We start from the raw sequence: 24,867 nt of genomic DNA, 5'->3' as shown, positions 1-24,867 counted from the left end.
TTAGATCTCAAATAAATTTAAATGGGACCAATTGGCACACACCACCTTTCGATTAAAACAAAATTTGTCGAAATCGGTCCACCCAGTCAAAAGTTCTGATGTAACATACAAAAAAAAAAAAAAAAAAAAAAAAAAAAAAATACGGTCGAATTGAGAACCTCCTCCTTTTTTGGAAGTCGGTTAAAAAACGAACCCGAAACCTCGAGGTAGACCTTACGCATGTAACAGGAAAATATTAAAAAAAAAAAACAATCTTAGACACATTGTAGGAAAAATAAAATACTTATTACATAATCAAAGCAGATTTTTATCTGAGATTTTATGTAAATATGATTGTTGCATTTTCTATCAGAAATAAAAACAGAACATGCAAGTAATATATATATTTTATTTTTTTACACCGCAAATTATTCTCAGAAAATTACAATAAAAAGTGCGTTCATCACTAGTGCGCGTAATTACCGCGGCCATTAGTCCCGGCGGGACGCGTCCCGGAATGGCGCGTGATGATACGCATCGGTCAGGGCTACCGACATCAAAGTTTTATCACCAAATTAAGATGCGAAAGGTGTAAATTAAGAGTATGAATTTATTTAATCTACAGCTAAAAGAATCGCTTAAATTCCTTAAATACTGATAAAACGACGTCAAAGTCCGCTGCGTCATGCGTGACTTTGTGAAAAAAAGACGGTGAATCGTACCCAGTCTTTGATCTTATACAATGGAGATAAAAGATGATAATCAATTTAGTTTTAATTTTTCTACTTCATGGTTATAAAAACTGTTTGGTAACTTAATTATAATTTAATAAATAGTTTAAAACAACTGAAGAAAATATTTATTTTCGGGAAAGTTAATGACAGGGCTTAAGTTGTTTAGCTCTAATTCGAGGATATATTCGAAACTTAAAAAATAACAATAATAAAAAGATAACGCAAGAAAACTAAGCTTTTTTACACAAACATACAAAGTCCTAAACCAACATAAAATTTTGTAACATAAAAATAAATTAAACATTCTGTAATTAAACCCACCAGGGACGCTGATCCCGCAATCATATTCTGCATCGAGGCCGCTAATTATCCCGGAATCCCCTATCCCGAGGTCCAGTTGTTAGCCGTCCCGTGCGACCTAATGTTTGACTTGTAATTTATGACGCTAATTGCGATGCGTTTCGTTGCGTAACAGTCGAAAAAGACATAGAGTTTGATGACGTTAAGCTTTGAAATGGCCCAACATGCTGATTCAAATATTTATAAGTTTTGTTTTGGTAGAAGTATTGCTTTTATTCAAAAGACAAAATATTAATATATTTTATTTTATAATAACTATCCTTTCATAAATTAGGATTTTTAGTAGATATTATATACACTTATACAGTTAAATACAATAAAAAAATATGGTACGACTCATCTATTTATAGACATCTAGTGGCGAAGAGCAAAACTAATCCTTGCTGCAATTACATTTTCACGGTAGTTGCTTATGCTACTCTTCAATAGGTGCCGCTAGTAGTATATAGTTAACAAAGACTTTTTGTTACAGAATGCACCAACTCAAGAACCTATTTATCGAAAGGTGGCGATAGTGGAAAACTTTTTTGACATCATCAACACTGTTCACGTTGAATTAGAAGGAAGACCAGGCAAGCACGCAGGACAAAAACGAACATATAGAACTGTAAGTACTTACAATTTGAATTGTAATATTAAATTCGGGTTTGACTGCCACCTAGTGAGGAATATCAAAACTACGTGGTAAATACGATGTCGTTACTGAATGGAATGTAAACCATATATTCTTCGATAGATGGCAGTGTACGATAAGTTGAATTAAATGATATTTGACGGATGACGATATCCATGAGATAAAAGTTTTTAGTGTAATATTCTTTTTACCGCCGAATTTCACTATATTTATGAAAAATTTCTATTAACAATTATGTATCTAAAACTTGTACTTTATTAGTTGAGGAGAATAGACTTAACGGCATATTCTCCCTTCTGCTGTTAAAATTTTATCGTACCTTATTTACAGTATAACCTTTAACTGTTGAAATAGGCCCTTAATAACAGAAATACCTATTTTCTCTAAATAAGAATCGAAACAATTTTTTCGTTAACCATTGTATTTAGCAAGACGTGACTTCAAATCGAAGTTAGCACCGCTGAGTTTTCAAATAGACTTCTCTCGTGTTTAGCAGTAAAGGAAATAGTCACGAGGTAACCTGTATAAACGGTGGAAACTCTGATACGCGTAATTATCTACATTCGCCTGTTTTCAGTGTGAATATCCCTTATTATATTTACTTGAATAAGTGGCATATATAAGCCACTAAACTAACTTCTGATTATGCAGATTTTGTGCCAAAGAGCGACAAGAAATTCAATAGTTAGGTATTTACCTACTATTTAAAAAATTTACGTTTTAAAAACTAAGACTAGTCCGTTGGTGCAGTTTGTAATGACATTGCTTTCTGCTCCGGGGGTTGTGGGTTCGATTCCCACCCCGAGTCTGGCTGTAATATATATATTTATTTATATATGTATTATTTATATGTATGTTTAACGAAAAGAAAATGTAGCTATAACAGTCGGCTGTTACCTATAACACAAGCATACTTTAGGAACAGATGACCGTGTGTTTATGTTGTAAATATTTATTTATAATTTTTTAGTTTATAATAATGAAGCTTACACTAATAATAATAATCTCTTAGGTTGTAAATAAACTTTATTAGATTTTTTTATTTTGTAATAATTAATATATATATATATATATATATAAAGTAGCTACTGTTAAGAATCTGTGTAGTATTACAGAATTTGAAATTATAATCCAGAAACAACTTAAAAGTCCGAAGTTTTGATGAACATAATTATCAAGTTAATTTAATAGCGCCTTTTTGCCAACAGATAACGGAGACCTACGCATTTCTCCCTCGCGAAGCGGTCACGCGCTTCCTGACCGGATGTGCGGAGTGCGCGCGGCGCCCGCGCAGTGCTTCTCCCCCGCCGCTCCCTACACCCTCACCCTCGCCTACCAGACACCCCACATACCTGCCATTTCTACCCCACTGCGCGCCAGACTACACTAGAAACTGGGAATCAGAAATCGACGCAGCTCAAAATTATTCCTTCGAACCAAAATTTGATTACACTGATCTTCAACCTCTGAAAAAAGTGGAAAGTCCTAAGCCCCCTGAAGAAGAAGAACCGACGTATATAGAATTAACATCGAAGAAAAGTAATGGATTTGATGCAACCACACTCTTTAACAGGAGTTCCTCAGTCGAACCCTTCAGAGAAGAAGAGCCTGTCAGAACGGATCCTGAGATAGACAAAGACGATAGTGTTATAGATGTCGAAGATGTTCGACCTGATAGTCCGCCGCCCCTGTTAATCCAGCAGAAGAAAGAAGAATTAAATAATACAGAAGAAGCGCAGAGTGAAAGTGCAAAGGCAACAGAAGACAGCGAAGTTGAAAACACAGAAAGTAAAAAGGAAAAGAAATATAATCCGTTAGACGTAGCAAATTTAACATCGAAAGATCCTCCGAAGTCGAGATCGTCACCAAGGAAAAAGTTACTACCAACCAGCATAGAGTACCCTCATACGTATGGGAGGTTACCGAAGCCGTGGAGGCCTGATGGGGGAGTATTTTATGGGGGCGACGACATGGACTACAGCGTGCCAATTACCACAGCTTATTTGAAACACATGCGCAGCATGGGGTGCCATGATCGCATGGATTTGGATAATAAGGTCAGTGGAGCCTTTTATGAAATATTTTGTTAAGTAAAATAAAACATTCAAATATTACGTTCGTAAAGTAAATTAGCATTGTATATAGAATCCTATATACATTACATTATTACTACATTACAACTACTACATTTACAATAGTAAATACTACTTTAAAATCTCTGTAAACTTATAAAATAACTACATAAGAATGACTAGAAAAATACTTAAATGGTCTCGCCCTTTTAAAACTTATAAAAGTTATATTTTTTTTAAGTTCGCATAGAAAATAAATAAATATCTTATAACACACACCCACACACAAACACATACACACACACTCATACACACACATACACACACACGCACACACATACACGGTCGTCTCTTCCTATGGTCAGCTTTCAACTTAATACTTGTAGCTAACAGCCGACTGTTAGAGCTAACTTTTTTTTTGATAAATATACATAGAAAAATGGAACACACCCAGAGAGAGAAAGACAGCCAGACTCAGCAGGAAACGAACCCGCAACCCACGGAGCAGAAAGCAGGTCACTACAAATTGCGTAATGGGCTAGTCAATTTACAATTATTATACATACATTTCATTAATATACATTACAAATAACAAAGAGTCAAAATCTCCATACAAATAAATCTGTCCTTTGGTATATATTTATAAGGAATATTTACTACGCGTGCCGTTTTATTGTACGTGAGAGGATATTAGTAGTGACTCTTACTCTAACTTGACTCTCTTTAGAGTCTACACTACTAAACGTTAATCAAAAAAAAATAATCACAGACAGAACTGTATTATTTAGAGGTAAATATGACACATGTACGTATTTTTTGTTTAGCAATATAATGTTAGAATAACAAAAACTTTTCAATTATTTCATTATATAACAACAATTTTTCATTTGACATAACCACGTGAATCTCACCTAAAAGGTCATTGTCTCAAATGAGAACTTCCGCACGTTAGCGACGCTAACAATAAGAAAAATTTATAACTAGCTTGATTGTGAATGAAAACATCTTGAAGAAGTCTAGCATATTTCCCAAGAAATTTTTAAGATATACACTTATCCAATATGGCGCAGAATGGCGGATTCAGCTCAAATCCTCTTCTTCAATAGTAGAAAAGCTTTTGACAATCGTATGTAATTTTACAGATTTTTACTACGTACACTTCCATCCATCTAGAAAAACAATAAAATAATATTATTTTCATACCACTCACCCCGATCTCTACAAATATATTTAAACCACTCGATAAAACGTGAAATTCCCAGACCGTAACCCTTTTCGGTTTTAAACCGCAAAATGTATTTTTCTCTTTACAAATATTTAGGAAAATAAACATAATGCGAAATTGCGAGCGGGTTTAACCCTAGCTTAAACTTTGCGAACTAGCTAAAGCCGGCGGTCTGTTCGACCCACAAACGCGCCTTTGTAGAGAACTTGTGCCCCTTGTTATGATTTGGAAACTCTCTTCAATACCAACATTATAACATAACTTTTTGAGCCTGGTTTTACTCGTTCTGTGATTTTACAATTCGTAACAATGAAGTTGTCATCAACGATACATTTCGCATTTAGAATATACATATTCCTACAGTTTGTTCTGCTTCTTCGTCTTTTATTTGTGTCTTTTAATCCTCAATTTATTAAATAAATAATAAAATCTAAATTGACAAGTGACGCTATGATACATTGCATAATAGCTATAATATGGCAATTATGAGTGTAAGAAACATTTTTGCTATTCATGTTCTTAACGCTTCGTAAACTACGCAACTTGTTTAACTAATCGTTATCTAAAAAAGTGCAGTGTGTACACACTGCACAAATTATTTAATTTGCGATTGTCTTTGTAATATGTAATTACTTTTCACATATGTATTCTATAAAATTTTCCTGCCAAGGAAGTTATTTGTTGTTACCTAACTTTATTTATATTGTAGTATGTTTTTGTCACTTACGTCTATTATACTTTAGTGTAAAATAGATTTTAAGTAACCAAAACTATAGACAGAAATTTTATAGAAAATCGCGGTAAGTAAATCAAGGACACCGAACAAAGATTTTAGTGAAATGTTATCATAAAAATAGTACGCGAACATTAACAAAAAGATTACTGTCTGTGAGTTAAGGACACAAAGCTGATTTCATCTGACGAATGGTGAAAGATTTCGGTATAAAGTTTTTCACGTTACCAGGGCTTTAGGATTTATAGGCGGTCGCACCTGACAAGTAACCGTGTGACGCCAGCGGCGGCCCTTGCGACCGATTGATTCAGAATGTCCCACACAAAGGACGAGCGTTACGCTATAATCGGGCGCCGCATCTTTTCTAACTCATTTTTCTGGCTTGAGGCGAGGGTGTAGGGTGGGGAGGTACGAGGTTTCATCAGAGGGGGCGTCACGGTATTAGACAAGATACAAAAACGATGCCCGACGGAGAACTGAGCAAGTACAATTTCTGACGGTTTTTTGCGATAGGTTTTCGTTCCAACGATAATGTTTGTTGGGAATTATGAAGCGGGACCGTTAATATTACGTACGTTCTAGGCTCAAGAAATGGATATTTTTATACGCTTCATATACCTGGCGTGTAAATAACACACCATTTATTATTTATATTATCGAGGCATTAAAACAAATACCTTTACATCATTAAATAATGTACTTTTAAAGAAAAAAATAATCATATTGAGTTTTTTATGACAAAATTCACATTTTTTACCCAATAAGAATTGATACTTTTAAGCCGGTGACTTCATTTCATTGATTCGTCAGAATGAGAGCTCTGGAAACGGTACATTAATCACAAACATTAAACCCAGTAATATTCAGAGTTTAGGTCCGACCTTTTCCACCGCGTTTCTCCCGAAGGGTCAGTCACAGACCGTAAGAGGGTACGGTCCCTTCGACCCCCGAAAGTGCCTCTCCCCATCGCAGTGCGACTTGTAAGATTGATTGGGGCTCCTTCAGTCCATTGCTGCCCCCCTGTGGATATTCGTCCCTCCCTACTTTTTTTCTCGGATACTAAAGACACGGATTTAGGGTGACTGGATGGATTAGTCACTTGTGAGTGCTTCGGAAAACTTTTTAAGCGTTTTTATGTGGCTTTATATTTTTTACAGTATTTGTGACGTGCTTAATATAACGTTCTCAAAGTTTAATACGTTTCTTTTTGTAAATAAATGAACACAAAATTAATATGGATACATAAATTTTAATAATTGACTAGCTCGTTGGCGTAGTTTGTAATGGCCACACACACAGTTGCTTTCTGTCCCGCGGAATGCGGGTTCGATTCCCGCCTGAGTCTGAGTGTAATATTTGTATTTATATATTTGTATATAAATCATTTCTATGTATTTTTATCAAAAAAAAAAAATTATATAGTTATAACAGTCGGCTGTAACCTGTACAACGAGCATTCGTTGCTTAACATAGGAACAGACGACCGCGTGTGTATGTTATGAAAAAAAAAATGGTTTTATAATAATTATTAAATATTAATAGTATATGTTAAGCACTAAACCAAATGATTACGTTTTAAATATTTATTTTTACAATTATCTCTCAATCGTTGGAAAATAAACTATTAGTGTAATCATTTTATCAGTGACAGTGAAAAGACTATAATTTACATACTGTGTGCATTACTGTATGGATACAAAATTTTTATAAAAAAAATACATTTGCCAAGAATAAAATGATTTCATTTGACTTACACTCTACACACGTACCAAAACGGTTGAACCTTCAATGTCACATCCAGGGACCCGGATGCCCGCCCTCTCCCTTTTTTCTCCTACAGGGGCTGTTAATAACACGACCGGCTATTTTATTCGTCGGCTGGCACTTGCGGCTCGTGCGACGGCTTTGATGCCAGAGATTAGAAGTTTGTTTAATTCTAGCTCAGTATGTTATTGTACGTACAAATGGAGCTTTTGATGTGTATTGTTTCAGCTTTTGTCTGTATTAAAAAATGTTCCTTTTGATAATATTCGTTCGTTTCTCGTTCGTTGTGTGAGTTACGTCTTGGAATTGTATTGTATTTTTTTTTGAGACAACAATTTGGTTATCAATGATTGTATCATAATTTTTCTTAGGCAAGTGTTATGTATATTTTTTAACGTGGTCCATTTAAATAGGAATATTGAATAATTGGGATAAAAATTATTGCTTTATTTTTTTGCCTATAAATGTTATAAGTCTTACAATTAATGAATTGAATTCTTTTACTTTTTTGTATCAAAGTTTATAATTAAAATTAAAGTATTAAAAACACAGTTGTTAAAAACTATTGTAACTACATATTTTTCTGTATCAGACCTCTTACTAGATTAATATATCAAATATATTTACTAAATTATATGGGCTTCATAAATGTTTATTTTATAAAGAATCAACAAAGTCAACAAACAAAATAAACTTAATACCAACTTTTAAAAAAGTTACACAACAAGTTAGGACAATTACTCCACACTTAACGACTAAACTGTATTTAGTTTTCCAATCGGATTGACAGATTTATTACAAACGAATGCATCGCAGCCGACCTTGAACGATGACATAATTAAGTTTTGTCCCCTTGCGATCGATTCTGCGTTTCGTTAACGAGAGGGTCTTTTCGGCCCCCCAACATTTCTAGGGTTATCCCTATTAAATATGATTTGTTACATACCAATCGAACTTAAAACTTATTTCATTAATCGTAAGATTTAAAATAAAATGTCTGTGATATATAAAATATTCAAAGTGTGATACACGTGTTAGTGAACTTTTCCTATTTGTTATGTTATTGCTAATGACCCATTTTTAAAGATGGTTTTACAACTGCTAATACGATATTAACTGATGCTTGTGTATATGAGATTTAAACCTTGTTCATATTAAAATAAATTTCAAAGAAGTTGTTAAAATGATAAAAAAGTATTCATTGCTTTTTCTACAACTCTTGTCATTCTGTATCAGCTGATGGCTATTTCTAAGAAGTTTATCTCTTATTTTTATTAAAGTGATAAGACATACAAAAAATAGTTTAATCGTTACATAATTTTATTCAGTTCAAATAATTAATATAAATAAATAAAAAAGTATTAAAATGTTAGGTTTTTTTCGATTAGTTCAAGGTCGTAGGACAGTGGTCACGGACAACTTGCTGTTTTGTTACGCACTGGTTCGATCCGCGCCGCCAATGAGCAAAATATTAGTATATTAACTTAGTTGCCTTAAAATTGGTTTCTTTTGTGTGTTTCTTGATAAAGGATTTTCACTGTTAGTACCTGACTTCCAAAAAAGGAGGAGGTTCAAATGCGATTGTATTTTTTAATGTATATGTTATATATCTTTTCTTATGTCGGGTCGACCGACTTTGACGATTCTTTTTTTATCGAAAGGTGGTGCTGTGTCCCATTAAAAATTAATTGCGATTCAATTACCGCTTTTTGAGTAATTGATAACGCTCATTTACTTGACAAATATTTCGTCTACTCATATTGTATTATTTATCTATGTAATTTAAGTCTTTTTTTCTTCGTTTGCGAACAAACATTTATTTTGAAAAAGGATGTTATATTTATATACTGTTTTATCAAATTTTTGGCATTAAAGTGATGATAAACTTCAAATACTATCATTAAGTCATAATTCTATTTGCTCGAAAACTAAAAAACCGAGCTATATATGCTTATTGTCAATGCTTTAATAATAATTGTGCTTGCTGGCAAACGAAAAAAACCGACTTCAATTACATCAACACGTAATACAACGTAGGTAGTGGAAAAAATACTCAATAAAATACGCATCATTAAAGATAACCCAAAAAGTACGCGACAGACCTCGATATATTTGCTCAATTGAAAAAAAAGAATAATCGAATCGGTACACTTTGTAAGATGTGATGTCCTTTTTTTGAAGTCGGTTATAAATATTTGTATTATATTGAGTTATGTTTACATTTGCTTGTTGAACGCATTATACTAAACAACCCTTCACGGCGCACAAGACACACTGCTTTATTTTATGTTCCAAACTGCTCCACCAACTATGCACAGAATTCTATACTTACAAGATTACCTAACTTATACAATTAGAAATTTCAAAACGTAGATATTTTCAATGGTTCAAAAAATATTTTTCAAAACAAAATAAAACAACAGTTCCGTAAAAAAAATCAAAACTACAACTAAATATATATAATTTATATATATTTCATAAATATTTATATAATGTTCACTATTATTATTATCATTATTATATATGTTATATTTCCTTCCATATAGAGTTATTAATTGTTTTTAAATTATACTTCCCAGGCGTATTTATAGGTTTAATATGAAAACAAGTTTGTTTTTTTTTGTGTTTTTCCTTTTATTTTATTTTTTCACGTTTGTTAATTTAAATTTTAAACGGTTGGATAGTCGTAATTGGCCTTTTTGATTATATTTCATTCTAGTTTGTTTTATAATTTTTTCTGTGCTGTGTACCGTCCCTTATAAGTAAATAAATAAATAAATAAATATTTCGAATTTTTCGATTACAGTCAAATCAACAGTGTAATTAATAGTCGAATCTAATTTGTTTTTCACTCATTTGTCGTTTATAGTTTACAGCAAGATAGATCGATGTCAATAGCAGAACGAGGAATCTATTACGTTGCTTTTTTACTGAAAATGTTATCTGTCTGTCACACGAGAGCATGCGGTTGTAATCTTCGGATGTAGGCATTTTATTTTACAGAATGGGAACTTCATTTTAAAATAAATAAGTTCAACTTTACTAATTACAACTCTTTTATACATTACTTGTATACTTTGGTGTAATAGTTTGAAGTATTAAATTTGCTTAAATTACATGCAAATTATTAAGAAGATTTTTAAAATGTCTGGAACAGCCCGATTGGGAAATTAGAAGAAGTAGGGGTAAGGTCGGCAACGCGCTTGCTACAGCTATAAGCTACGGTAATCGCTTATCATCAGGCGAGCCGTGCGTTTGTTGGCCGACCTAGTTATATAAAAGAAAAAATGCATTTAACTGATTATTGAGACAAGGATAATATATGTATGACAAATCAAAAGAGCGGTTGTCATAAATATGGATGAAGTTACGGGAGCCATTTTAATACTTCGTTAAATTTATTAAACTACAAGTGTTTTATATACTAATATAAAAATGCGAAGCGTTTCGTTCGTATTAATACTTTATGAAGACTTGTGATGATGTTATTACGATGACTTAAAAATATCTTTTAGAGTTTAACTGATCATTGAGACAGTAATAAAACATGTCAAATCAAAAGAGGAAAAGCGTTTAGCATCCTCATGATTGAGGAATTCCTCATGATTGAGGAATTTGAGGATTGAGGAAATTCTTCGAGCCCTTTTCATACTTTATCCAATTTATTTTTGGTCTAACTACTTAACAAATTAGGTTTGATCTTGTAACGGAATAATTGCCATATGCATATTTATCATAATAAATATTGACATAGAATGTAATGAAAGTATCGGTAGATAGTTATTAAGTATTATACTAATATTGATTTTATAGGAAACCCCAACCATTTTATTTTTATTTTCTACGACTGTTATCCATTATTCCTTTTATTTTTTGGGATTAACTTATTGTATTAAATTAACGATACGAACGATAATGACCAAATTTCGTGTAAAAACTAAAACAAAATCTCATTTTAAAGGAAATCTCAAGTTATGCTATTATTTCCCTGTCCATTTGTCCGTTAAAATCACAGGAGGAAGTTTCCGTGGTCAACTACAAAATACGAATAACCAGTTGTGGATAAAATTTATCCTACACATAAGCTACAAACAAATTCTAACAGCAGGAGGTAGGGTACAGTTTAACTGAGGTAGGGCACAACAGGAAAAATATCTCAAAATATGGAGCAGCTCGACTGAGGAAGTACTTACCTTACAGAAGATCACAACTAAATAATACTGCTTTCAAGCAGTGTTATGTTCCTGTTGATGAGTAAGGTGACCAGAGCTCCTCGGGGTTTAGACTTGCGTCGTAGTGTTATGGAGTTGTGACAAATAATATTTTAATCATATTCCTTTTCTTTTATATACGAATTTGGAGTGTCCTAAAGGCTAAATTAATTATAGAACAAGAATAGGTAAACCTATTTATGCTGCAATTTGAAAATAATTAGTGAAATAAAAAAAAAAGTATTATATATGTATCAATATTTGGGTTTTCCTTCTTTACATGTTATATTTGATATAAACACTTTTTAACATTTTTGGAAAATTGACGAATGTTCTATTCGATTTAATTAAAAATGTCAAAAATGATTACTATATGTCGGTAAATCTTTCTATATAAATTGTGTTACTACGTAGTTGTTGAAATAATTTAGGCATACAGATTGTAGGTAATATAATTATGTAAATAAACACACAAATGCGTTACCTTCTTAACTTTGTACCCGCGGTAAGTAATAAATGAAAACGCTAAGGATATATTTGAGAGCTAAGGTTCGAGTGGATCTCCAGCACACGTTGCCAACTTGGGGCTAAGTCGCAAAACGCTGTTTAAAGCTTAGAACACACTCTTAATTTTTATATTATTTCTTTTTTGAATTTCAATGCTCCATTCAAAAAAAACATTTTTAAAATTACTTGTTTCTAAATTGAGAGCTTGTGCATTTTAATTTAAGCTCTTTATTTTAACAAACTTTTTTTTAACAAAATTTTCTATAGGTAGTTTGAAATTACTTAGTTAGCGACTGCTCATTAAGTTTTCTAAAAAGAAGTGTCTGTACTCGTCTGTATGATTATTTTTTTATTCGCTGATATCTGTGTTAAATTTAAACTGATTTTCTAGAATAATAAGAAGTTAGACTGATTTTTCGATATGGGACATTGTTAGAAACATTCATTGGTTTCACAACCGACATGTTATCAATAACACTTAACAATAGACCAATTAATATACATATATTTTATTAAATATAATTAGGCCGGGAAACAAACGTACGGCTTACCTGAAGGTAAACGATTCCCATAGCTTATAAACATCTGCAACGCCAAAAGTGTTGCAAGCGCGTAGCCGACCCTACCCCCAATTCTCCCCAGGAGCTCTAGTCACTAGGCTTGAAAACAGTATTATTCGAGGTACTTCCCCAATCGGGCTGCTGCATATTATGAGCTGTCCATTATTGAGCTTGAAGCCTTAGTTAAAAATTAAGGCACACAAAAAATTGTATTTTTGCACCGTTTTACGAGGGTTTTGATTTAATTAGGTACATTTCTAGTTTTTGATTAAATGTGTTTGTTATATCCTAATTTATATGTTATAAAACCATTGATTATTTTTAACGTATCTTCAATGTTTTTCATCAGTATTTATATAGGAGCGTAAATAAAGAGTAGCATATTCGTGTAACCTCTACTTTAAGACCCGGGTGGATGCCAGCCCCCTCGTTTACCCTGCTTACCGCTACCAGGCGAGCATAGCGTACTGAGAATTTTAACGGAATTAGTCGCGAGCCCGCCTGCAGGGCGCCGCAGTAACTCACCGCATGTACAACCTACCACCTCGTTATAAAATCCCGTTCCTTATAATGTTAGACATAAAGGCTACAATACGAAACAAAGAGTGGAAATGTTACCCACCGTACTAGGAGCGATGGAAGGAGCTACCGCCCACCTCCACACCTAGTTTTAGCGCCTAGTAACTCGCGAGGTGTCTACACGCAACAGAATTAACCAACCGAAAATAAGGGTAACCGACTTTAAAGGAATGAGGCTCTGTGCCGCGTAGCTGTAATGTCTGAGATTGTTTTGCATTACAGCGCTTATATGAACAGCTAAAACCGAAAACGTATAAACAAAATACCGAATCTTATTTTGCCTTAAAATATTCTTTTACTTATGATCTCGATATCTTTAGTTAAAAAATAAATATTCTAAATTATACGTTTTCGAATTACTACATACGTTAACAATTAAATAAACTACATAAAACGATAAATTAATTAAATTTTTCAGAGATATTTTTTGTATATACATCATATCAACCTGATCGTTGCTTTATAACTAAACCAATGTATACACGATATATTTTTGAATAAGTTTACTCCTTGTGTAACGAATTGGATTGACCACACATTCAGTGAATCGCGTAAGCCTTTTAAAAGACAAGTGTAGTTATTGTTAAAAATATTATCTACTTTTTTATTTTATTTTATTTTACTTGTTCCATGTTTATTTATAACTAGATTCGTCATGTCTTTTTCAAGTTTCGGTTAACAAGTTTTCTTTTTCTTTACTAATAGATGTCGCCACATCTCTTAATGTAATGATATTAGCGAATTTATGGAAGTTTTGACACAATTTGCATGGATTTTACATCAACATTCTATCTCTAGCAAGCAAAACCAGAGATAGAGTAGATGATACATAGACTATTGAAGCTTATTGATAGAGTATCTTTTTAATCATTTAAGAACTATTAAAATCGGCTTAGTAATTTCGGTATTTATAATATTACATATATATTTATTGAAGTAAAACTTCTTTACGCACGCTTGACTTGGGGAGTCAGCTGGTGAATGCGTGACGAGAGCGTTACGAAAAGTGTGATCGGGTGAGGCGACCGGAAGTTGAGAGGGTGAAGTTGAGTTGAGAGATATAAAGCACACTCGTTTTTTATATTCATTCTCCGTTATATTCTTTATTGCACTAAGTAATTTTACAATAGTCATTATAATATTCCTATATTCGAAGTTGGCAAGGGCGATTAAATAATATTGACATTTTTTATAACGTATGTGTGTACCTGGTTTTACAGTAACTGCAGTTCATACGTGTATAAGGAGCATTACTCTTAAAAGAAATCAATTTTAAAACATTAGAAAACCTAGTTCGTGATTAGGTCGACATGTCACGAAGGGTGAGCGATTTTAGTGCTTATGTTCATTGCAGGGGGCTATTTACTGCCCTTTATGTAGTGACCTATTTAATGTTTATAGGATTAGAAACTGTATAACTTTCGTTTAAGGATCACTTTTGTTTGTATGGCTTGCGACGAGTTAATATGAATAGTGGACCCATCTTAGTCGATGATGGAAGGGTAATAATAATAGTGAGTTATTTATACCTTTTGAATAAAACTATTTCATTGATACCTTTATAAGTAATTATTTTAGTTTGATGTATTTTGTTTATACCGAATTCTAATTTTATCGTAATACTAATAATGACTCAATAGTGTATATACCGTATGCATTACCTGATTTAAAAAAAAGATGCTCCCAATTTGAATGTATTTTTTATGTGTACTGCCTCATAAATTTTTACTGGGTGTACTGATTTCATTGCTTTTTTTAATCGAAAGCTTGTCGTGTGGCCCAATTTGATCGTGATGTGACGTATACTTTTTAGTAATCCCTAATAAGGTGTAGTTAAGGGACTTCTTACCGACGACTTACGTCGTATTACTTGTTGATGTAAATTTAAGTAGTTTTTCGCGATTACGGACATTTTTAGTTTAATATTCTTAGAAAAAGTTCAAAGTACCTAATTTCGTTCTGTACATACCTAATAAAACTCTCATATTGTTCCGTAACGACGTATATATCTATAATTCTAACCACATTTCTGTTTGGGGACCGAGGGCAGACAAAAATCAGGCTCGAATGAGTTTCAGGGCCTCAATAAATGTTTTAAGGGTGCGTAAATCATTACGGCGCGCACCCGACCCGCCGGCCTAGGTTCGTCACTACCTCGATGTGTGATGGATCGGATGCGGTGTTATTTCTGTGTTATATTTTTTGTTTCGGGTTCGCTGATGTTCCTTTAAGTTTTTCCATATCTGAATTATATTATTATTAGATTAATATGATAGCTTTAGTAGACACTGGGCCATTTAGTTATAAAAAAATTATTGAAATGTACCATAAAATGTAACAACTTCTAGCAAAGCTAATAAATAAATGAATAAATTTTGATACATAGGTAAAAATTTTATAGCGTGACTATAATTACAGTCAATAGTAGAAAAGAAAACAAAGCATACTAGTTAAGTGCGCAAAGGCAGTTTTTTTTTTTTTGTCAGGAAACGTTTTGTGAAGCTAATTGACTTTCTGCATACATATGCGTACCGCAAATTGAAGGAGGTACAAAGATCTTCATTTATCCAAAAATATAATAATTAGCCAACACACAAATGAAATACCTATATAAAACGGCTGATATATTGTACACGTTACATTTAAGAACGACTCGATTTGTTAAATAATTCTTAAAGAATTTTATAGTTTTTATAGTTTTTAGAGAAAACAAAAAAAAAAAACGGAAATTGAATAATATTTAAAGATTTCCTTGAGTGTTCTTACGTGTTTGATTCTAATAAATTTTGTATGTACGAGCCGATGATAATATTTATATTAACAATAATACTATGGTAAGTTAACAAATAAAAAGTCACTTTATTTTTGCAACTGTTATTGTAAGATAAACTGTTTTGATCGTATCTATTATGGACATTGAAATGTCAGCGACGCTCTGGAATGCATGTCAGCTGCTGGAGACGCAAGATGTTACTCAAATTATATGCACTTAGTTGCATGTTAATATTGTGAAACCGATCTACTTTAAATTATATAAATACGGATTAACGGTATTCGATTATTATTAATAATTGTGTTTGTTTGCAAACGAAAAAATCGGCTTCAAATACAACGTAGGTGGATGAAACAATATTCCAGTAATAGATATATACATATTCAGGTTTCAATCAAATTTAAGTGGCACCACATGACAGGAACCAGCTTTCCTTTAAAAAAATAACCATTAAAATCAGTACCTACATCCAGTAAAAAAACTATGAGGTAATTAAAACACATAAAAAATACAGTCGAATTGAGAACCTCCTCCTTTTTTGAAGTAGGGTAAAAATGCCGTAAAACGCTATGTACACATATATTTTTATATTTGACATAAATTTGAAATAAATAATCCGCCACATTTTTTTATGTAAAAGAAAATTTACTCTTTTGACAATAGAAAAATATTTTTCCAAAATACTAGTATACAGCCTTGTTCAGTTCGTACTGTTGCCTTATCCTAATTTTGTTTCAAAGTTATGATCTCTTGGTAGTTTAGTCCCAGCCTCACCCGCGGGAGCCCTTGGTAGAACTCAACCCCATATAATCTGCACTGACAGCGTCGCGGGCCGACCCGGCCTTTGCTAATGTTGTATATCTTATAGCTTATGTTATCCTGGTAGCTAGGTATTTACGGACAAAATATTTATATTTTACCTAGTTTGCTTAAAAATACAAGAAGTTTCCATTAAGTTTACTATTTTTGAAACATGAATTATTAACAAATTATTTACCATGTTTTAGGAAAAATAACAATAGTATTTTATTTTATGGAATTAATAAATTATCCTTAGGTTAGTTAAGATTTAGGAAATTTAGTATTTTAGAAAATAACAAATACCATAAAATAAAATAAATCAAACAAAATAATAATAATAATAATTCAAACTATTAAGTGAAAAAAAACCATATGTCTATTTATTTTTGTTGACAGTATAAAATTACATAAATAATTTTAAAAAAGTTTCTAGTAATATTTTAGTTTTACAAACGTCATATTATACAGTCGTGTGACTGATATTACGTCACTTCCGTTATGTATTTTACTTACGGTTTTAGTATCACATTTTTTTCAATAGAAAAAATTATTAGGATTAGAATATATTTTTGTAAAATCTTTTTACAATCATACAGTTTAATTGAAGGTGCGAGTTTCATATTTGATGACAAAAAAGTTACAGATAATGTCTTTCGCTAATTTCGACGTTCTGTCTTCACCCTTATCGGTAATATTTGTGTGCCGTTCCACGCCTTTCATTGTTCGGGTTCTAGTTTGATAGACGCGGTGGCAAAACTTTTTCTAGGGTCTCGGTTCCCCCTTGCGGCTGAGGGGCTGGGAGGGTTACTATTAAATAATCATTTCGGACCCGTCGTAGGTGCGTTCGCTATTTACTCGCTCAAATTAGTGTTCCTCCTGCATTATGCGTGCTCGGTTCTTAACCATTAAAATGACATAATAGTAAACAATATACGTTGACTTTAATGGCGGTCTGCTGTTATGTGCTGTATTTGTGCTTGTACTTTTTATAATATAATGCACTTATTCGACACACACACAATTATTCGACAAAATATAGATAATCTTAATCATTTCCTTCATTAGTATTATACGTAAATAACAACATTAATGAACTACATGTCTGTTTAATATGAATCTTGTTATTTGAATTTATTTTATAAGCAAATACATTTTCAATCAGTCGGGTTTATTCACTAATGTTAAAACCGCACGTGTACCGCGGTGCATTTAGAGATGAGGTTACGTACTGTCTACGCAGTTATGCCGTATCGAAACACCGATGCCTAAATATAATCTCTTCTTAGGAATCTGCACACCCACGTTCGTACTCGTGAGGGAACCGAGTCCCCCTCAGGGTGGCGGAGCGACAGAAACCTCTTAATTATTGTCACATATGAATTATTTTGATATTGTCGCCTTAAGTCTTTGTGGTACTTTAATGTTAGAAATGTTTATGATTTTTCTGCCTTGTAACAAATATTAATAAGTATATATTGAAATGTTTACTATGTCTCTATAATGTCTTCTTAGGATGTTAAAATAAATGAAAAACCTTGAAAGTTTTAATTTTATTTATTAGTTATTTAGTTCGAAGACGTAATTAGATATATAGACGTAATTATTTATAAAGATATAATTTTAAGTTTTAGTGATGACCGTAAGGAAATGATGAAAATAATGATAGGAAAAGGTTTTAAAGATGATTGTTATAATCACCGGTAGCTGGTTAGAATTACCTGACCTACCAAACGTGATAATCCCAGAGGGCACTTCTACAAACGTACCAACTTTAATTTTCCAAATTCACCTGTCGTTTATGTAATTCGCCTCCGCCATACATGTGGTGCCCCCTAGCGGCCGGGGTAGTCTAATGTAAGGCCGGGGGAGGTACAGGCGACGCTCACGAAAAGGAAAGGGTGGGCACCGAGCAATTTTTTTCTGATTTTTCCCCTCCGCCCTTTTTACCCCGATAATACCCTAATGGTCGCTCGCTTCCTTTTCGGCGGATTTTTTTTGTCGGCGAAGATCGAGACGTATTTTTTACCCGTTCGTAATTTCCTCGTTTCCCAGTGAAATGAAAAATAAACGGCCGATTCTTCTATTGACACGTGATTCTGTGCTTGGACGTTTGCGGAGATGGCCACTTGATTTGAGTAATCATTAAAAACAATGACTACTGAAAAAACGCTATGTCATTGTCGCTGTATTTTATTTGTTCTCTTTTAATATACGTTCTTGATTAATGAATAATTATAATACAATTGCACAAGTTGACTTGGAATTTTATTTTTCAGTGTAGTTGCAACAATGCGTTTGATGCTTAGGTGCGAGCAATAAGTTTTTGTAATAAAGAAATACTTAAAATTTGTGTTTATCTTCCTTCTGATTCGATTTGATTTTTAAAGTTTGGTTTTTATATACATAATATTTTAAGATAAAGAATAAAATTTTTGTTTTATTTAGATATAATATTGATCATTGTCTTTAATGGTCATAAAAAAAAATACACAACAAGATAAAATATAGTTGGTGTAGATTTCGTATATGCTTTTCGTACCAACTAGCCTTCGATTTTCGAACCCTGCATAATGCATAGATGAAAAAAAAGGGAAAAACAGAGAAAATCGGGAAAACTTTCCCCCTCTGCGGGGATCCTTCTTGCCACCTACCAGGCGAGCAGGGGCGCACAGGAGGCTAGGACGTCCGTTGCTAAGATTAATACGGCACCGTACGCCCGCCCGACGCCGCAGCTTTCATTAAAAATACTGGAGACCCCGATGGGTTAGCCGGCGCCGACTTGTATTAAGATCCGCTATACTATACGTACCAATGTTACAATATTGTTATTGTGTACGTTTCTTTTGGAATTTTATACTCAGCATTTCAATATTATTTAATTTATTTATTTTATATGAACGTATGGTTTGTTTATTTACATTAACATTAATATTAACATTATTTTCGATTTTTCGTTGTATTTAATATAAAGATTTTGCCACTTTTCGTTTAGCTGACTTAAGTAGCTGCTTATCACTGTATATGACTTAAGTAGCTGCTTAAGCTATATAAAAATAACTTTTATTTTGTTATACGGCTTAAATTCAAACTAATCACAAATCTGAAGTGACATTTGTCTGTTTTGTATTAAATTATTCTAAAATATGCACCTAATAAAAGTTATCTACTACAAATCAATAATCAAAAGGAACTTCGAGGGGGCTAACCTAACAGTAACAATCGTAAGACTATACAGTCATACTTACTGTCAAAAAATAAAGCGACACCTAATACTACATTAACAAAAATAAAATTTTGAACCAATCGATGAAAACTTTGCATTAACAAAAGACTTTGTGTCTGAACTAGCTCTGTATGACTTCGCTCGCGAGGAATTCAACAAAAAGTTATTGTTCAGTTTGCAGATTATAAATTAACTAAATTTCTAAAATAAAAGTAGCCTAAGTTACTCCTTACTACATCAGCTATCTGCCAGTGAAAGTCCTGTCAAAATCGATCCAGCTGTTTCAGGGATTAGCCGGAACAAACAGACAGACAGACAGACAAAAGTTTTAAAAAATGTCATTAAGGTATATATACCGTGTATATATCCATATCATCATTACAGCCTATACAGTCCACTGCTGGACATAGGCCTCCACAAGTTTACGCCAAAAATAACGTGAACTTATGTGTTTTGCCCATAGTCACCGCGCTGGGCAGGCGAGTTGGTGACCGCAGTACGGGCTTTGTCGCACCGAAGACGCTGCTGCCCTTCTTCGGCCTGTGTATTTCAAAGCCAGCAGTTGGATGGTTATCCCGCCATCGGTCGGCTTTTTAAGTTCCAAGGTGGTTGTGGAACCTTGTTATCCCTTAGTCGCCTCTTACGACACCCACGGGAAGAGAGGGGGTGGCTAAATTCTTTAGTGCCGTAGCCACACAGCACATATATATATATCTATCCATACATACATATATATCCATAACAACATATATATATATCCATATGCATTTAGAAAAAAGCGGTTATTTTAATATTACAAACAGACACTCCAATTTTATTTATTTGTATAGATATACAATTGAAAGTTTATCTCATACAGTCAGACGTCGTCCTTTTGATATATCATACCATGCACTTAATGCAGCGTAAAAGAGAGAGGGTCAACAATTCAACGCGTTCCTGATTTATTTGTATCGACAGCGTAGTCAACGGATAAATTTATACTAAAGGGCCATTCGCATTGAATGTAATTTGATATTTATTAAAAATTCACGATAATCACGTTTTATTTAAACAATTCAATAAGGGTTTTAGTAAATGATTTTTTTAACCCTTTCTTAAAACTATGTCTATCACTACAATAAATCATTATAGTGGAAGTAACTTTATTGCTAAACATACTTTACAAGGAAAATTTTCTCACGCACATATTCAGAAAATGCTCATTTAGCCTTACTTTGTTTGAACCATTGTTTCTAAAACTTCTTTTTCCGAGTGCACTTTCTATCTTTCTCTTTTTTAAACTACAGACAGCGGTTGTCTAGATGATATTTACTGTACTCTTTGACCTAAGGAATTATATATACCTTTATAATATTAAATTCGAAATTTATTATATCTTTTTTCTTTTTCTTTTTATTCATTTTTTTGAGTAAATGAATATTAAGTTAATAATTAAAAATAATTAATTTGTAAAATATGTACAATTATATAATCGTATATGTTTCCAATAAGCATGTTATTTGAAAACGTACGTCGTATTCTCGTCAATTTCCGTGTTAGTTCGAAAGAGGTTTTTAGAGTTCAGTGAAGACGTTTGGAATATTCGCGAAGAACGAAAAGAGAGAGAGGTTTTGAAAAAAACTTTTAAGGATAACTGTCTGATATTGTGTCATATTATGACATATTATTGTGAAATAACCAATTAAGAAATTATTTTATTTCAAATATTTACGTCGAAATTTCTTTTTATTTAATTTTATTATCAAGTGAAATATTAAATACTTTTTTTTCGACAAGCACCAAGGCGACATACATAGTAGGGCACATCGAACGGCAGTTCTAAGCAAGTGCGGTTTATTATTCCTTAGCTGCGAACACCCCATGACCCCCTGGTCGTGCGAGTAAACTACCGAGTTGTAGGCAAAAAGTACACCCCCCACGCTTACGCTTTTAAACCTCAAGCGTCCAAGTACTGGGAATATGAAATTTTCGAAATGATAAAGCCGGTAAATAATAACTGCTATACGCCGGGCACGCCGGCCGTCTAAATGTACCGTGCACATAAAAATCCTGGTTTTTATATATTTTCTATTTATTGTTCTTTTTAAAAGCTTATTGGATTTTGTTGTGAAAAATCATTAATGATTTTTTTTTCTATTTATAGTTACACGATTACGTTTTAAAAGTAAATTAATTTTCTTCGTAAAATATAGCTTAACTTTAAATTTTATTTAAATTGACTCAAGGACAATATAGTTCTGTCTACAATTATTAGGTCACACAGAGACCGAAATTCGACCATAATTAAAAATTTAAATTAAAGAAAACCAAATAATTATGAAAATAAAGAACCGTTTTTAAATTTTTCAATTTGACTACAGACTGACAGTCAACAAATAAGATATGCGTGTGTGTGTGTGTGTCAATACAATACATGGTAGTGTGAGTAATGTTTTTTTATTGATTTAATATAGTTTTAAGCATAATTAAAAAAAATATTAGCATTCTGCAGCCCTTCTCTATATAAACTATAAGTATGCGAAATTTCATACTTTTCCGTCCGCGCAATTTTCGTAAAAAGGGGTACAAACTTTTTGCTTCTCTTATTAATATATAGATAATAATCTTAAATGACAAAATAAATAGGGTTAAACATTGAATACCTTATCCATTGTCTTCAATATTTAACCTTCCATAACCACATAGTTTGGAAAATATGATAAAAAATGAGGTTGAATTTTCTGTAGCGAGTACAGGGCCAGCAGCAGGGTTCGTGTGTCTGCTTTTCACATTACCCACTCGCAAGGCGGCACCCCCAGCCGCCCGCTGTGCTCCTAGTACCTACCCGCTTTTTATTCCTTCCTGCCGTCGAAAGTAATCAATTTGCGACTTAATTAATTAAGAAAAAAGCTTTGTAAAGCATTTGACGAGAATAAGGTGAAATTTAGTTCTGATTTTGTGCCATATTAGTAGTAATTTTCGTAACTGGATATGATAAGACTATTAAAAACTGTAAACAGAGGAATGATGTCTTAGTAAGGAAAACAAGGAAAGATCCATTCATCGTATATCAAATTCGAAAAGTACACGTTAATTCACATATATATTTATATATAATGTGACCCAATTCCTCCTAATGCCGGCTTCCTACAAATACTTTTCCCTTAGTTTCGTTTCACCCGATATGGTTGTTATCTTGTTAGAGACGAGGGTACGAAGGGTCTAGTACTGGTATATAGAAGGTTCGCGTGCCCCGCACACTATTTATAACTGTTCACGATAAAGCACCGGTCTTATATCAAAGACGATTTTTTGCTGAGGAAATAAAAGTATGATGCGGAGCTGCAGTGCAATATAATAGCGATTACTTTTATAGTCCTTCCTAAGTAGCGTAAGTTTTTCCGACAAGTCCTTGATTTTGATGTAAGTATAAAAATATAGTAGACATACGAAAATAAAAAAAAAATCCCCATTTTTTATTTTATTTTAATCAATTTACGCCCAGATTTGTTGTTATCTTTTTAATGTTCTTTTTTTTATATTCTTCTACTACTTATTTATCGATGGTTTTCGTGTATGTTGTTTAATATCGCTTTCGATAGCTTGCTGTTGTATAAAACCGTATCACAACAGACGTCCGTAGGTACGTATTACGAATGAGGGATTGTGTTCTCGCGCGCTGGAACCAATTAGGCCGCATATGATCTTTGTAATGAGTTTTTTTTTCCTAATATTACTTTTCGTGTTTTGTGTTCAAGTGTGTTTTCTTTATTACTTGTTTATAGGATTATTTACTGATTTAGTCTATCTTAAAATGTATGAGGCATTCTGGGAATCAATCTGAAGGTCTGTCTGGAATACTACAATTTTTCGTATTCTTGACCTTCGCGAAACTTCTCCGTAAAATTATAAATACAAAACATAGATAGACGATGGTAGATAATATTGTATACCTTTAAATTTAGGCAGGAATATGTGTCTAAAGGACAGATGTTTATCGTACCAGGACAGCATAACAGCGAGGCTACAAACTTCTTTGTTTACTGGGTTCTCTTAGGCATGTTTAGAGCCCGAGGGTCGAACCCATATTGGACATTTTGTATAAGTGTGGGCTCGAAAGGCCCAACCCAAGGCAAATCCCTTTCGGACCCTTCCGAAGGACCGGTCCGTATTTGCGGATTTTTAAGGTAAAATTTATATGGGAAGCATCGGAAGATTTAATATCGTTTTATTTTTAATGGAATTTGTAAATTTTATGGAATTTAATGCACTGTTATAAACACTTCTTTTTTTCTTAAATACAAATTAATTTGAACAATAAATTAAGATTGAACTGGCTGTCCTGTGAATCAGTAACTAACTTTTGAACCCAAAACTTTACAAAATCGAACGCAACTTACAAAACTTGGATACATCGAAGAACCTTTTATTTCGTAAACGTTGATACAGGAAAGGATATAAAATAAAAAAGCAAGTTTACATTATAAAATAACTACTGCCCTGTTATCCTCGAAATGGTAACGACTACGGCCAACCATAAGTGTTAATTATAAAATGGTCGGATACTACCACTCTTATCAATGGGGAAACGTGTCCTATACAAACACTGAAGTAAGAGGTCAGAATATGCTGGCTCAGATTGGATTAGTTTCGACAATCATGTTGATAAAATAAAAGGATAAGTCTGACTCTTTTATAAAATGTCACATCGACTCTAGTATCGGCTCAAC

At 32.9% G+C, this 24,867-nt stretch overlaps 1 protein-coding gene across 1 annotated transcript in view; it reads left to right on the top strand.

Moving 5' to 3' along the window:
- LOC123665449 (nucleolar protein 4) overlaps nt 1-24,867 on the top strand; it is a 156,718-nt gene that overhangs the window by 78,003 nt on the left and 53,848 nt on the right. The window contains exons 2-3 of the mRNA XM_045599755.1: nt 1,546-1,680; nt 2,916-3,764. Of these exons, the coding sequence (XP_045455711.1) occupies nt 1,546-1,680; nt 2,916-3,764 (984 nt within the window). The remainder of the gene's footprint in view (nt 1-1,545; nt 1,681-2,915; nt 3,765-24,867) is intronic.

This window comes from Melitaea cinxia, chromosome 24, assembly GCF_905220565.1.
Source record: "Melitaea cinxia chromosome 24, ilMelCinx1.1, whole genome shotgun sequence".
Taxonomy (NCBI): Eukaryota; Metazoa; Arthropoda; class Insecta; order Lepidoptera; family Nymphalidae; genus Melitaea; species Melitaea cinxia.
Note: the sequence above shows the minus strand (reverse complement) of the source record. Positions and strands in the feature narration are given on the sequence as shown.